Source organism: Taudactylus pleione, unplaced genomic scaffold (genome assembly GCF_031769625.1).
Source record: "Taudactylus pleione unplaced genomic scaffold, aTauple2 ptg000065l, whole genome shotgun sequence".
NCBI classification, from domain to species: Eukaryota; Metazoa; Chordata; class Amphibia; order Anura; family Myobatrachidae; genus Taudactylus; species Taudactylus pleione.
In genome coordinates this window covers 13178323-13194387 of record NW_028284467.1, presented here as the reverse complement: position 1 = coordinate 13194387, position 16065 = coordinate 13178323, and the positions used below count along the sequence as shown (strand labels likewise).

The following is a 16065-nucleotide window of genomic DNA, read 5'->3' as shown; positions in this document are numbered from 1 at the left end:
ATTGATAGTCGAGAGCATTGACACAAGGGGGTCAATTCAATTAGGTGCAACTTTGCAAGAGCGACTTATTTTCATAAAACACACACTTCATACGAATGCACGTTCCAGAGAAATGCTCAATACAAATAAAAATGGCAACTTGCGCTACTCGTGGTGAGAGTGTGCGAATTTTCTATAGCATGCAACTTGGGAGAAGAGCATGAAAAAGTGGGGAAACCATGCTGGATCCAAAAAAAGTGACAATTTAGTTAGCAGAAGGCGGTTAGTGGGCATAAGGAAAGTACTGGAAAGTACTGTTTTTTAAATGGTGTCAATTGGAAGATTTGTGCATTAAAAAAATATAAATAAAAAAAGAATAGTAAGAAAAACGGTGGTTTTGCGTTAATTTGAGGCCACTTTAACCTTTTTTTTAAATAAATAAATGTAAAGAAAAAATGGTAAAAAAGCTATTATTTTCATTTAAAAAAAAAATACTGTAATTACATTTGGGGTGTCTAAACTAACAATAAAAGTATATTTTCAGGCCATTTTTGTAACCACCCAAAAATGGCATGTAATTATTGGGCCAATTAAGCTAATTGAAAACTTCTAAATGACTAATTAGCCATTAGGGGGGCTGTCCAAAGGGAATCTGCACTGTAACCTAATATTTTTACCTTTAAATATCTTCCCCACCATATTTCACTCTCGGAGGTGAGCACAAAAAAACCTGGATTTTCCGCTGAAAAAAAAAAGTGAGTTTAAAATTTGATTGCAACTGTACTTCGCAGTGCGAGTTTGCCCTGAAAACGGCTTGCACAAGCCAACTCGCACCAAATTTGATTGACCAAAAGATGTATTATGGAGGAATCGCAGCGGATATTTCCGATATCTGCTGAGTTTCCACCAGTGCCGCAACCCCCATAAGTTTGGGGATGCGATACTGTCAGTTTTACCAAATTTCCGGAATGCGAAGAGCCTGTGTGCTGCTGCCAGTCTGTACCACTGAAGACCTGGGGCCGGGCAGCGCTGAGCTCTTCTTGGTGACAATGTTACTTATTTCTGTGGGGAGCAATGTTATTTCCTCTGTGGAGAGCAATGTTATTTATCTCTGTGGGGAGCAATGTTATGTATCTCCGTGGGGAGAAATTTTATTTATCTCGGTGGAGAGCAATGTTATTTATCTCTGTGGGGAGCAATGTTATGTATCTCCGTGGAGAGCAATGTTATTTATCTCTGTGGAGAGCAATGTTATTTATCTCTGTGGAGAGCAATGTTATTTCTTCTGTGGGGAGCAATGTTATTTCTTCTGTGGGGAGCAATGTTATTTATCTCTGTGGGGCAGCAATGCTATTTATCTCTGTGGGGAGCAATGTTATTTGTCTCTGTGGGAGAGCAATGTTATTTGTCTCTGTGGGAGAGCAATGTTATGTATCTCTGTGGGGAGCAATGTTATTTATCTCTATGGAGAGCAATGTTATTTCTTCTCTGGGGAGCAGGGGCGCCGAGAGGGGGGGCGGGTACTAGAGGGGCCTGACGTGGGCCCAGGTCCAGCACCGCTCCCCTCCCTTCTTACATCACAGCAGCCCAGCACACGCTGCTGTGTACTGGGCTGCACTGGGGGACTGGTCACGGCTGCTAAGAAGCAGCCACAGCAGTCTCCTATGCCTGTGGGGGGAGCAATCAAGCTGATTGTGCCCCCCACTGGTTATGCGCCAGGCTGAGGGGGCTCACTGCGCCCCCCTCGCCAGCACGCAGCGCCGCTGCAAAACTTTTCTTTCTTTCTTTTTTTTAGCCTACGGGGGCGTGGCCATGCCTCTAGCGATTAGGCCACACACCTTTTTTTTACCGGGTCCCGGCACGGCTCTTGGCGGGCCTGGTGGGGAGCAATGTTATTTATCTCTGTGGGGAGCAATGTTATTTCTTCTGTGGGGAGCAATGTTATTTATCTCTGTGGGGGAACAATGCTATTTATCTCTTTGGGGAGCAATGTTATTTATCTCTGTGGGGAGCAATGTGCTTTTTTCTGGGGAGAGCAATGTTATTTATCTCTGTGGGGAGTAATGATATTTCTTCTGTGGGGAGCAATGTTATTTCCTCTGTGGGGAGCAATGTTATTTCCTCTGTGGGGAGCAATGTTATTTCCTCAGTGGGGAGCAATGTTATTTCTTCTGTGAGGTGCAATGTTATTTCCTCTGTGGGGAGCAATGTTATTTTCTCTGTGGGGAGCAATGTTATTTCTTCTGTGGGGAGCAATGTTATTTCTTCTGTGGGGAGCAATGTTATTTCCTCTGTGGGGAGCAATGGTTTTTCCTCTGTGGGGAGCAATGGTTTTTTTTTTTACCTGCGGGGGTGAACTGATATGGTAATGTTAATGTAATTTATTCATAAGGTAGTTTTTTTATTTGAGGCCACACCACATACTGTGAGACCATGCCCCGGGGTGCTTATGCTTGTTTGAGGAGAGGGTGCATTTTGACTGTTCACACTAGGGATGGCCATCAGTGCTGTTACCAATGATGGTGATATCGCAAGTGGGCATCGATGGTTACCAACCATGCAATGGATGACCATCGATGGTAACAGCATTCAACATCGACCATAAACTGGTCGATGGCCATCCCTAGTTTGCACTGGGAGCACCTGCCCCTAGAAGAGGCCCATATCAGGGCCGGCTCCAGGGGTCGGAGCATCCTGTGCCGGTTCCTTAGACGGTACCCTTACATCGTGCACGGCTAAGCCGCACGTGACTGAAAATGGAGGTGTATCCTAATTACCATAGGCCACGCCCCCTATGTGACATTATTTTGAGACGTGCCCGCATGGCACGCCTCTAAATAATGTCAGGCTGGGGGGAGCCTGACTAGCTGGGCTTCCCCCAGCCCTCTCCCGTCACTGAATGGATGCCGCGTGCATGACCACAGCATCCATTCAGACTCCGACACCATTTTTTTTACTCATGGGCTGGCTGCTGGCACTGACAGGCAGGCTGTATGTGGTGGGGTGCGGCAAGCCGGCACATAGTCACACAAACAAACAGCCTGCCCTGCCTGTGCCAGCAGTCAGCATGAGCTCATGGTGATGCATTCAATTACCGTCTCTCCTCCGCACGGACGCCCCAGGCCTCCGCGTCCGCACAATGCTCAGCCTCAGAGACCAGGGTGCAGAGTCTGCAGACACACTGGGCGAAAGCGCAGCAGCGGTGTGGGCTGGGCAGAGCCCGGCGTGACAGGGCTGGGCCAGCCAGGTAAAATGGCTGCTGAAAATCGGCCCGCTCACTGTAGGTGGTGCCCTCGTGCAGCAGCTCAGGTGGAACATGCCTGGAGCCGGCCCTGCTCATATAACAGAATGTGTTTAGGAGAATCCCTTATCCTTTTCTGAAATTCTATTGGAAGAGTAGTCACATAGCTTTAACGTGTGCCGAAAATTTTTGGAATTATTCTTTCTTCATCCAGCGAGGTCTCTAACCAGTCCATCTGGAAAATAATAAACAATTCCCTCCTAAAAAGGGTCAGGAAGGGATGTTGGAATGTATGTGAACCCAGCATTACCTGGGTGCCTCGCCAATCGCTGTAGACAACAGGTCCCAGCACGCCCGTAACCTAACAAGCGCTGGAGAGCCGTATTTTGTACACCCGATAACGGTTGTTATTGTATACAATGGGGTTGGATAAATCATGGCTCCGTGCTAGTGATTTCTCTGCCTACCTTCCGTCCTGACCGCGGTCAGCATCATCTGCAGCCAGCACAGGAACAGCGCTCCGCTCAGTGCCGCCTCCATGTCCTGTCCGTTACCTCACCTGGTGCAACGTCTCCTCCACCGGCGGCGCCCCAGCCTCGTGTACAGGGCGCACAGGAGAAGCCTCGTCTGGCCACGTGACCTGGCAGGCTCAGGCCCGGGTATCCTGCGCCCTGCACCTCGTTTACATTGTGCGCAGGCTGCTCATGCCCTGCAGGGGCCAAGCTGCTACTTTATTTCCCCATACTGCATATAACCCGGCCATACCGTTTATAGGAAGAATAAATCAGCCTGAAGGAAATGCTGCTGACGCTGAACAATTTGCACCCACCTGACTGTGGGAAGCACACACCTCAGAAACAAGACTCTGGTGCACTGCAGACACATTTTTGAGGTACATAACTTTTATGTGTCACTATCCAAGTCTTTGGCTGGACCACAGGAGCTTTTGTAGTATGTATGGCCTCATTATTAAATGCAAAGATGAGTGAATTGAATGTTTTTTTAAAATATTTTTACATGAACTCAGGTGTATAGAGATATATGCTGTATTACAGCACCACTGTTGGGCAAATGTACATACTACAGATGATTTGTGCTATTTTGCACTGCTCATTTATCTTGTGGCCACACATATTGCTCTCATCTAAACCTATAGTTCACCACAAAAAGCAGCTGTGAATGCACATCAACCCGGGTCTTGCTTATGTCTGAAAGGGGTTGGGTATGAAATACTGGCGATACCTGCTGTCAAAATGCAGACAGCGTCATCCCAGTGCTTCCCCACCCCGCACCCTAACCCTCCCCGTTAGTGCCTAAACATAACCCTCGCTCCTTGGTGCCTAAACATCCCCCTTTAGTGCCTATTACCCCCCCAGTGGTGCCTAACACTAACACCCCCGTGGTGTCTAAGCCTCCCCCCCCAGCAATTAACAGCTAAGACGCCCCAGTGTACCTTTGATCGGGATGGCGGCTGTCGAGACTCTGGCGTTGGGATATAGACTGGTGTCAGGATTTCGACACCTATCTTTAGTTCCGGGTCGGGCTTCTGATGGCCGGCATCCCGTCCGCCAGTATACTATCTACATCCCATCTGAAAGGTCAGACCCGGATTGACAGTCCCTGGTCGCTATCAGGCTTTTTCCCTGGACTTGCAACCCGGGTCCACAAACCGACATAAGTCTGAAAGGTGCTACCCAGGTCTTGATGTCCCGGGTCACACCTAAAAGAAATTGATTAGCCGGTGAAAGTAACGCTTGGAGATGACAATGACATAATCTCCAAGCTCCCACTGAATGCCTTTGAGACCCGGGTCCGGTGTGAAGAGTGACGACTCGGGAATAACCCTGGTCGTCACCCATGTGTGAAAGGGATAACCCCGACTTCAACCCGTGCTAAGTGTACTGGGCCAAAGCGCAGGTTGAAGCCTGGATTTTATGTCTGAAAAGGGTATTAGGGGTCAATTCAATTACAGGCAATGTATCACCGATCATTACCCCAATGCTCATCTGCGCAAATATCAGCCAGTTACGGCACCTCTGAAATCTCAAGTTTTCCTGCACTAGGGAAAAATTGTGATGTGGATGGACGTGATTTGCCATTCAGGAGGGACATAAATGTACATTACTTGTAATCGAATTGCCCCCTAAGAACAATTCCTTTTAACATCAGCTATAAGTGGATGGAATGAGAGCAGGGGTAGCTATGTGATATACCTGAAATCATATTAAATACAAAAAGCCGAAAATCATAATAAATACATTGAAAAAGCCGGAAAACATATTAAAAAAAGCTGGAAATTATATTAAATGCATTGAAAAAGCCGGAAATTATATTACATATATTGAAAAAGCCAGACACTATAGTAAATATATTGAAAAAGCTGGAAACAATAGTAAACTTATTGAAGTCTTTACTATGGTTTCTGGCTTTTTCAATGCATTTAATATGATTTCAGTTTTTTTCCCATAAGTTTGCTCTGGTTTCCGTTTCTTTTAGTACATTTACTATGGTTTCCTACTTTTTCAATACATATAATATAATTTCCGGCTCTTCCGGTGCATTTGCTATGGATTTCCGTCTTTTTCAATACATTTACTATGGTTTAAGGCTCTTTCAATACATGTAATATGGTTTCCGGCTTTTACAATACACTTTACATTATTTCCGGCTCTTCCGGTGCATTTGCTATGGATTTCCGTCTTTTTCAATACATTTACTATGGTTTAAGGCTCTTTCAATACATGTAATATGGTTTCCGGCTTTTACAATACACTTTACATTGTTTCCGGCTTTTTCAATGCATTTACTATGTTTCCGGCTTTTACCCTCTTCCTCATTTGCGTATTTTTTTTCTACAGCTATATATACATCGTACACAAAATACAACACTTAAGTGAGGTGTTAGCAACCCAATGGGCCACCAAGACAACACCAAGCAGGGTGCAAATGGGGACAACTTCTTTATCCATTTGTTGGAGTGTGTGTAGTGATGTCACAATAACTTTATGATATTTTGGAGATAACATCTATAGTGCTGTTTGTTATCACCAAATCATAACAATTTAATTAAAGCAGTGACCTATTTTTTCCCATAACCAAGTCTCTCTCTGTTTGCACATGTAGATAACAATCTTTGCCCAGGGAGAGGGAGACATCAGAGGAGTTATTACAGCACCACTTTTGGAGCCAACTACAGATGATATGTACAGTTTTGCATTAATCTTGTGGGCACATGTATCAACCGTACCCAAGGGCGTATTTATCACAATCCGCATTTTCAAAGCAGATTTGATGTGAAAATTATGTCTCAACTCACAAAGCTAAAATGAGTATATTTGCTGCATTTATCAAAGTTGGGGTACCAGGACAGAGCTTCCAAGAAGCCCCTATCGTGGCATAGCTACCACTAACACTTTGCTTCTGGCAAGCAGACTGTACATGCACAGACGTAGGGCTGCACCTGAGCTAGTAATGGCCAATGGTGAAGGATCCTGCAGAAGCCCACATGCTACTATGGGCTAACACTATTTGAAGATGGCTTTAGGTGCCGGGGTCAAGCTCTTGAATGCTACATAACGTTGTCAATTTAGTCTTTGGGGGCTGTTTTTTCTGTAGGAAATAACAGCAAATATCTGCTACAATATCCAATACCTGTTACGGAACTCACTTCATACATCCTACATTTTGCATGTATTCCCCACAAAATTAGTTTCTGAAATAAGCCCCCTAGCCTTACAGCTCATAACAGAGAGCAACCTACTTTGGACATGAATGGGTCATTTAAATTACAGGCAATGACCTGTCTGCCCAGTATCACTTCCATGCTCAGCTGCGCACATATCGGCCAGTTACAGAACCTCCGACGTTGCAGGGATTTCTGTGCACCTCTGGATGCATGTGCCATTCTGGGCCTATAACTGAATTGCCCACAAAGAACAATATGTTTTAATGTCGGTTAAGCGTAGATGAACTTACACAAATACTATTAGCAAGAACTAATAAAAAGAAGAAAATTCCTTCTTTGGGGAGCACTCATTTAAGACAAATTGATATTAATTTCTTAATATCTAGCGTATAAATTTTTGAAGATATATATTATTTAAAACATACCCTATATTTTTAAAGAAACATTAATAAAAGGTATCTGGGCTCATTGTATGATCCTGAGTCCACCCAACAATACAAATTAGAAATCACTGGAGATAAATCTTATAATGTAATTTGTATAGCAGCGAAATACAGTTCAATAATAATTGAAACATATAAAAAATATTGTCATTTTATAACATAAATTGTATAACAATGGAATATGATTAATAGTTCAATAATAATTGAAAAATATAATCAATATCATCAACTGGCAGCAATGGAGATAAACTTGTTAGTATTCAAACAGTATGAGTGTATATAACTCTCACAGGTACTAAAACTAATGATTTGACCTCTAATGCAGTTTGATTTATCATGAAGTAATATTTATCACCAATCGGCTTATAATGGACAATTCCAATACATACATAACCAACAAGTGTATATATAATGGGTCAAAAAATTTTTTCCTAAAGAGTAAGTACAGCACACAAATGCCCTGATACCATCTGCTTTCCAGTCTCTTTAAAGAGGAGGCCGGATGAGAGGGGCGTCAGTGACCGTGCTGATGGAAATAAAAGAGAACCATGCAAAATATCTCTCGCATAGCAGGTGTTAGGTGATCTCTGGTATCAATTGACATTGCAGAGGTCAGATGTGCTGTGTGAGGACTGTCTGCACGGAATAAAGAGCTCTAGGAGCTTGGTACAGAGTATACTCTCCAAGTGTAGTAAAATGGTATATACCCCACATATGAGATCTGCACAACAGGGAAAAGGTATTTGCTATATGCCTTACTGATATAGATATAATGGACAAAACACGAACACATATAGTATGCCCATGTGTGATTTAAAACCAGAGATGCAAGTAATAAGATCACGTCACATATAGTTCCCTATGACCAGAAAAGCAATCAATTGGGTCATGTATATTATATATTCAAGGTGTGAGGTAATGCAGAGTAAATACAAAAAAGTACGGAACAAGCTTACCCGGCGAAATGCGCGTCCTGCTTCTTTCCCCGTTCAGCATATCTTCCATGTGGGGATGTTACCCTGGAGCAATTGGAGATCGTATTTTGCATTACACTCTCAGGTACTCATATATATATGAATATGTGTTTGTGTATATATATATATATATATATATACATATGTATATCTATCTATCTATATGGATATATAGATATGGCTATACAGTCAGGTGCATAAATATTGGGACATTGACAGAATTTTCATATTTTGGCCTCTATTCAACAATAGATTTGCAACAAAGTATTAAAAAGTGAAAGTAAGATTTAGGATTGTTTAGTTTGTCCCATTACTTTTGGCCCCTTAAAAAGTGGGAGGCACATATAGAAACCGTTGTAATTCCTACACCGTTCACCTGATTTGGATGTAATTACCCTCAAATTAAATCTGAAAGTCTGCAGTTAAAGCACATCTTGTTTGTTTCATTTCAAAGCCATTGTGGTGGTGAATAGAGGCCAAAATATGAAAATTCTGTCAATGTCCCAATATTTATGCACCTGACTGTATATTCAAGGTGTGAGGTAATGCAGAGTAAATACAAAAAAGTGCAGCACACAGATGCCCTGACCCTGTCTGCTTTCCAGCCTCTTCCAAGAGAGGATGCTAGATGAGAGGGGGGCCAGTAGCTGTGCTGATAGAAATAAAAGACAAATGTAAGCTGTCACTCACTTGCCAGGTGTTAGGTGACTGCTGAAGAAGCAGGACGCGCGTTTCGCCGGGTAAGCTTGTTCCGTACTTTTTTGTATTTACTCTGCATTACCTCACACCTTGTATATATAATATACATGACCCAATTGATTGCTTTTCTGGTCATAGGGAACTATATGTCAAGTGATCTTATTACTTGCATCTCTGGTTTTAAATAACACAAGGGCATACTATATGTGTTCGTGTTTTGTCCATTATATATATAGCAAATACCTTTTCCCTATTGTGCAGACCTCATATGTGGAGTATATACCATTTTACTACACTAGGAGAGTATACTCTGTACCAAGCTCCTAGACCTCTTTATTCTGTGCAGACAGTGGTCACACGGTGCATCTGACCTCTGCAATGTCAAATGATACCAGAGTTCACCTAACACCTGGTATGTGAGAGATATTTTGCATGGTTCTCTTTTATTTCTATCAGCACAGTCACTGACGCCCCTCTCATCCGGCCTCTTTAAAGAGACTGGAAAGCAGACGGTATCAGGGCATTTGTGTGCTGTACTTAGTCTTTAGAAAAACATTTTGTTGGCACATTATATATACACTTGTTGGTTATGTATGTATTGGAGTGGTCCATTATAAGCCGATTGGACATACTTCATGATGAATCAAAACTGCATTAGAGGTCAAATCATTAGTTTTAGTACCTGTGAGAGTTATATACAATCATACTGTTTGAATACTAACAAGTTTATCTCCATTGCTTCCAGGTGACAATATTGATTATATTTTTCAATTATTACTGAACTACTATTAATCATATTCTGTCATTATATAATTTGTTATAAAATTACGATATTTGTTATATGTTTCAATTATTATTGAACTGTATTTCGCCGCTATACAAATTACATTATAAGATTTATCTCCAGTGATTTCTAATCTGTATTGTTGGGTGGACTCAGCATCATACAATGAGCCCATATACCCTATATTTTTAAAGAAACATTAATAAAAGGTATGTTTTAAATAAGCCCTTGCTTTGCGGGTGAAACGCGCGTCATACAGCATCCACGGGGCTCCTGTCAGCGCCGACGGGGACTTCCTCTCTTGGTTTGGAGAAGCATGCTCATTTCCAGACACACACAGGTATTTTCTTTCTCCCTGCCTAGTCACTCTCTATGCCGGCTAACATTTTAAACGAACAGCAGAAGTAACTTTCTTCAGATTTGCAAGCCTGTACATTACATACCTATATGGTGCTAGTTCACTGCAATTCATGCACACAGGCTACTAATGGGATTTCTGTGATGGGACACATACATTTTGAAGTGAGACTAGAGAAGTTTGTCTAGGTATTAATTCAGCGTCTCATTTATCATAGAATCTAATATATATGTTTTGTATGATAAATGTCTATTGGTTTGGAGATGCATGTTTACTATTACCTGACACATATAGGCAAACGTTTTTCTCTCTTTTTTTACCTGCTTAGTCTCACTCATTCTGTCCGTCAACTGTACCCTGCTATGCCAATTGAGCAACAGGGACAGTGCCGGTTAACTATCTAAATGATCAAATAGAGCTATCTATTGCACAGGAACTATAAATAAATTTTACAAAGAAAAACCCGTCTTTATCAATTTAGGTCTACATAGATATTTCTATGTATCAGGGGGTGCTACCACAGATAATATAATACAAATAGAAACAAAAAGAAACAAGGATCTGTATATTGTGCACAAGTATATTAAAATATAACTTTTATTATATTATACTTAAAATATTTTATTAACTCATATTGAATAAATAGAGATAGCGAAACATATGTGATACATTAAGTGAAAAAAGTGCAAACAAGTGTAAATGTGTATATTAGAATACACCGTGTGTCTGTATATGGTCTTTCTATTTTGAATAAAAATCTTAGTACTTTATCTTAATTTGTGTGAGAAGAAACCAATTGATGTTTGTGAAACATGCACGGGTTAATGGTAGTTTTGTCACTTAATATACAAACACATTTCTTAGTTATCTGTGTCTGTGAAAACTTGTATTCTAAATCTAGATACAAAGTTATATTCTGCAAGCTGTTCTGCAACAATTGTGTCTATCCATTTTCCCTCAATATTCTGCATGCAGTTCTCTTTCTTTTATCTGTGAACTTAATCTCCTAATTATCAAATTGTGTCTCCCTATTTAGGAATACAGATATTTTGATGTACATATATATCCTACTATATTGATGCTTTTTATTAGCTTTAATTATTAGGGATATGTTATGTTTATTGGTTTTATTTATTCTTTCTCAACATTAAAGTACTAAACAGTTTTGGCACTGCTTTTTTTTTCCCCCCACTGACATTTCAATGACTGCAGAGTCTTGCCGCGTCTCTGACATAGGTTGTAAATTATAACTTTGGGAGATAAGGATTTATCTTCTCTTAGTGTAATTAGTCAGCTATATCAGCCACTCAGTATGCTGACTGGTAATGTCTAAAGCCACACACTATGCTGTATAGTTCAGGCGCATAAATTATCCAGCGTGCAGTGAATATTAATTAGTTTTATCTCATGCACGCTGACACGCTGCTGTACAGCATCTATTGTCTGTGTTAGTTTCACCAGGCATCGGCAGTGAGTAGAGCAGTGCACATATTACATTTGTTTAAACAGACATTATTATGACCACAGAGACACAGCATGGACACCGACGTACGTTTCGCTGTATCGCTTTTACAAGGCTAACCAGAGCCAGGAAACTGGGCATTGTTTAAAAGCTTGTAATAGCCAATCATGATCAATTACGTAATTTTTGGGCGTGTGTTTTTAATTATGACCAGATTATGGAGTTAATACCGTATAACCATCAAAATGATGATGTCATCCTACTAAGTCCCCCATATTACTGATATTTATCTAATAGATTGTGTAATCAGGTTAAATTCAATAGGATGCTATAAATTTTTACTCTTAAACCAACAATTTAGGTATCTTGCATATATTGTAATTAATTAATGTATACATATAAAAATTAGTAGAATTATTTCTAATATCAGACCTTTTAATTTTAGTAACCCATTATTAATACTAGTCTAATATTGGATATTTATATTATAATGTCCTCTCCACCTTAATAATTATATCATCAATTTAAATATATACTGTTATTTAATTCAGTACAAAAATGAAAGATGTATTGAATATAGTTATTATAACCATGTATGCGTATCCATTAAATTGTAACAATTACATCATTATTTTAAAAGCATATTATTTATTGACTCAATACAACTATAAAAGATGTATTGAAATATTTAGTGTAATTAAATATATACATATATATCAAACTATATTAATATGTACTGACTAAATATGGTCAGAATGACATACCTTATGTGTTTGTGTGTATTCTTATAAACCTAAAAATAGTGAAAAAATTATTAATTGTTATTCTAATATAATAAAATGGTAATAAAAATTAATATTTTGTGCATAATTCTTGTGCAGTACCATACCAACTAAAAAGTGTAAACAGTGTTATAATAATAAAATATACATATACATATATCCACACACATATATGTATGTATATATATATATATATATATATATACACACAAACACATGCACATAGTGTTTATGGGCATATTTAAAACCCAAAATAATCATAAATACAAACCCAGTTATGAAGTGATAAATAATAGTGTTAATATCATGTGACTTAATATGATATCTAGTTAAATGTCATAAAGATCATACTCATATTAGAACCGTATATTTAATATTAAATCGTATACATGTTATTTCAAAAGAAGATTTTATATATTGATAATTGATACCAGTGATCTCTTTGATAGATCACTCCATCCATGAAGTTATTCAACAATAAATAATACACTATTGGTCATTTATAATCATGGATATTTTTTTAACAACCAGTGTACCTCCTGATCCCTATAGTTATGATAAACACCATATGACATTTAATTACTTAAAGGAAGACATATAGGACCAATAATATTATTAAGTCAATGTTTGGATCAACAGCATCATATTTTGTTAAAATATATAAAATCTTCTTTTGAAATAACAGGTATATGATTTAATATTAAATATACGGTTCTAATATGAGTATGATCTTTATGACATTTAACTAGATATCATATTAAGTCACATGATATTAACACTATTATTTATCACTTCATAACTGGGGGTTTGTATTTATGATTATTTTGGGTTTTAAATATGCCCATAAACACTATGTGCATGTGTTTGTATATATGTATATATATATATATATATATATAATGTGTGTGTGTGTATATGTATGTGTGGATATATGTATATTTTATTATTATAACACTGTTTACACTTTTTAGTTGGTATGGTACTGCACAAGAATTCTGCACAAAATATTAATTTTTATTACCATTTTATATTATTATATTAGAATAACAATTAATAATTTTTTCATTATTTTTAGGTTTATAAGAATACACAAAAAACATAAGGTATGTCATTCTGACCATATTTAGTCAGTACATATTAATATAGTTTGATATATATGTATATATTTAATTACACTAAATATTTCAATACATCTTTTTATAGTTGTATTGAGTCAATAAATAATATGCTTTTAAAATAATGATGTAATTGTTACAATTTAATGGATACACATACATGGTTATAATAGCTATATTCAATACATCTTTCATTTTTGTACTGAATTAAATAACAGTATATATTTAAATTGATGATATAATTATTAAGGTGGAGAGGACATAATAGAAATATCCAATATTAGACTAATATTAATAATGGGTTACTAAAATTAAAAGGTCTGATATTAGGAATAATTGTACTAATTTTTATTTGTATACATTAATTAATTACAATATATGTGAGATACCTAAATTGCTAGTTTAAGAGTAAACATTTATAGCATCCTATTGAATTTAACCTGATTACACAATCTATTAGATAAATATCAGTAATATGGGGGACTTAGGTAGGATGACATCATCATTTTGATGGTTATACGGTATTAACTCCATAATCTGGTCATAATTAAAAACACCCCCCCAAAAATGACGTAATTGATCAAGATTGGCTATTACACGCTTAAAACAATGCCCAGTTTCCTGGCTCTGGTTAGCCTTGTAAAAGCGATACAGCGAAACGTACGTCGGCATCCACGCTGTGTGTCTGTGGTCATAATAATGTCTGTTTAAACAAATGTAATATGTGCACTGCTCTACTCACTGCCGATGCCTGGTGAAACTAACACCGACAATAGATGCTGTACAGCAGCGTGTCAGCGTGCATGAGATAAAACTAATTAATATTCACAGCACACTGGATAATTTATGCGCCTGAGCTATACAGCATAGTGTGTGGCTTTAGACATTACCAGTCAGCATACTGAGTGGCTGATATAGCTGACTAATTACACTAAGAGAAGATAAATCCTTATCTCCCAAAGTTATAATTATAAAACCAACAAACATAACATATCCCTAATAACTAAAGCTAATAAAAAGCATCAATATAGTAGGATATATATGTACATCAAAATATCTGTATTCCTAAATAGGGAGACACAATTTGATAATTAGGAGATTAAGGCCCTCATTCAGAGCCGTACGCTCTGAGCAGAGCGCACGCTCTGAATGAGGGCCGGGCTCCATTTTCATGGAGCGTCCTCCTGGACGCTCGTATAGCTGTGGGTCACCACCCACAGGCTATACGAGCGTGCATTGTGATGGTCGCGATGGTCGAGACCATCGCGACCATCGAATTTGCGAGCCGGAGCCTGCGGTTGAGGTTTTCAACCGCAAGCTCCGGAGTGATTTTGGCTCTGTCAGAGCCAAAATCACTCCCACTGACATCACTAGTGATGTCAGTGGGCCGGCTTCTGACGGGAGGCGTTCCCGTGGGAACGCACCCGTCAGGGAGGCACGCCCACCAAAGGGGGCGTGCTGTCAATCAACATTGACAGCACGCCCCCTTTGATCGGACACAACGAGCGAAGGACTTTCCTTCGCTCGTCGCGTCTGGCGCATGCGCACAACGGAGCTCCCTCCGTCGTGCGCATGCTCAGTCCATAACATCGACCCACTTGCGAGCGGACAGCCGCTCGCGAGTGGGTCTGAATCAGGCCCTAAGTTCACAGATAAAAGAAAGTGAACTGCATGCAGAATATTGAGGGAAAATGGATAGACACAATTGTTGCAGAATATAACTTTGTATCTAGATTTAGAATACAAGTTTTCACAGACACAGATAACTAAGAAATGTGTTTGTATATTAATTAACAAAACTACCATTAACCCGTGCATGTTTCACAAACATCAATTGGTTTCTTCTCACGCAAATTAAGATAAAGTACTAAGATTTTTATTCAAAATAGAAAGACCATATACAGACACACGGTGTATTTTAATATACACATTTACACTTGTTTGCACTTTTTTCACTTAATGTATCACATATATTTCGCTATCTCTATTCAATATGAGTTAATAAAATATTTTAAGTATAATATAATAAAAGTTATATTTTAATATACTTGTGCACCATATACAGATCCTTGTTTCTTTTTGTTTCTATTTTTAACTATCTAAACGAACAGCAGAAGTGACTTTCTTTCTTCGCATTTGCAAGCTTGTACATCACATACCTATATGGTGCCTGTTCACTGCAATTCTGTGCACACGGGCTACTGATAGAATTTTGTGATGGAACGCTGCAACTCTGTTGCTGTTTCTATGGAACACTGATACATTGAAGTGAGATTAGAGATATCAGTCTCACTGTATTTTCGATTATTGTATTATTTTTCTCAGTGCTTTGGATTATCTCACTGCATTAATTGAATTTATGTTGGAATACGACCATTAACCATTTAATTTTGATAATAACAATCTGGGTTGTTAGAGAGTGCTCACATATATATATATATACCACGCTTAATGAGATCAATGTTTCCACTTTTTAGGAAAAAGTTATTTGTGATCACTCAATTTGATTTTTTGTAGTGTGTAATTCTGAATTACTGTGAATC

At 38.7% G+C, this 16065-nt stretch overlaps 1 protein-coding gene across 1 annotated transcript in view; it reads right to left on the bottom strand.

Moving 5' to 3' along the window:
• TMPRSS12 (transmembrane serine protease 12) overlaps positions 1–3760 on the bottom strand; it is a 45936-nt gene extending 42176 nt beyond the window's left edge. Inside the window, exon 1 of the mRNA XM_088465877.1 lies at positions 3688–3760. Within this exon, the coding sequence (XP_088322003.1) occupies positions 3688–3760 (73 nt within the window). The remainder of the gene's footprint in view (positions 1–3687) is intronic.
• Between the last annotated feature and the right edge of the window lie 12305 nt (positions 3761–16065).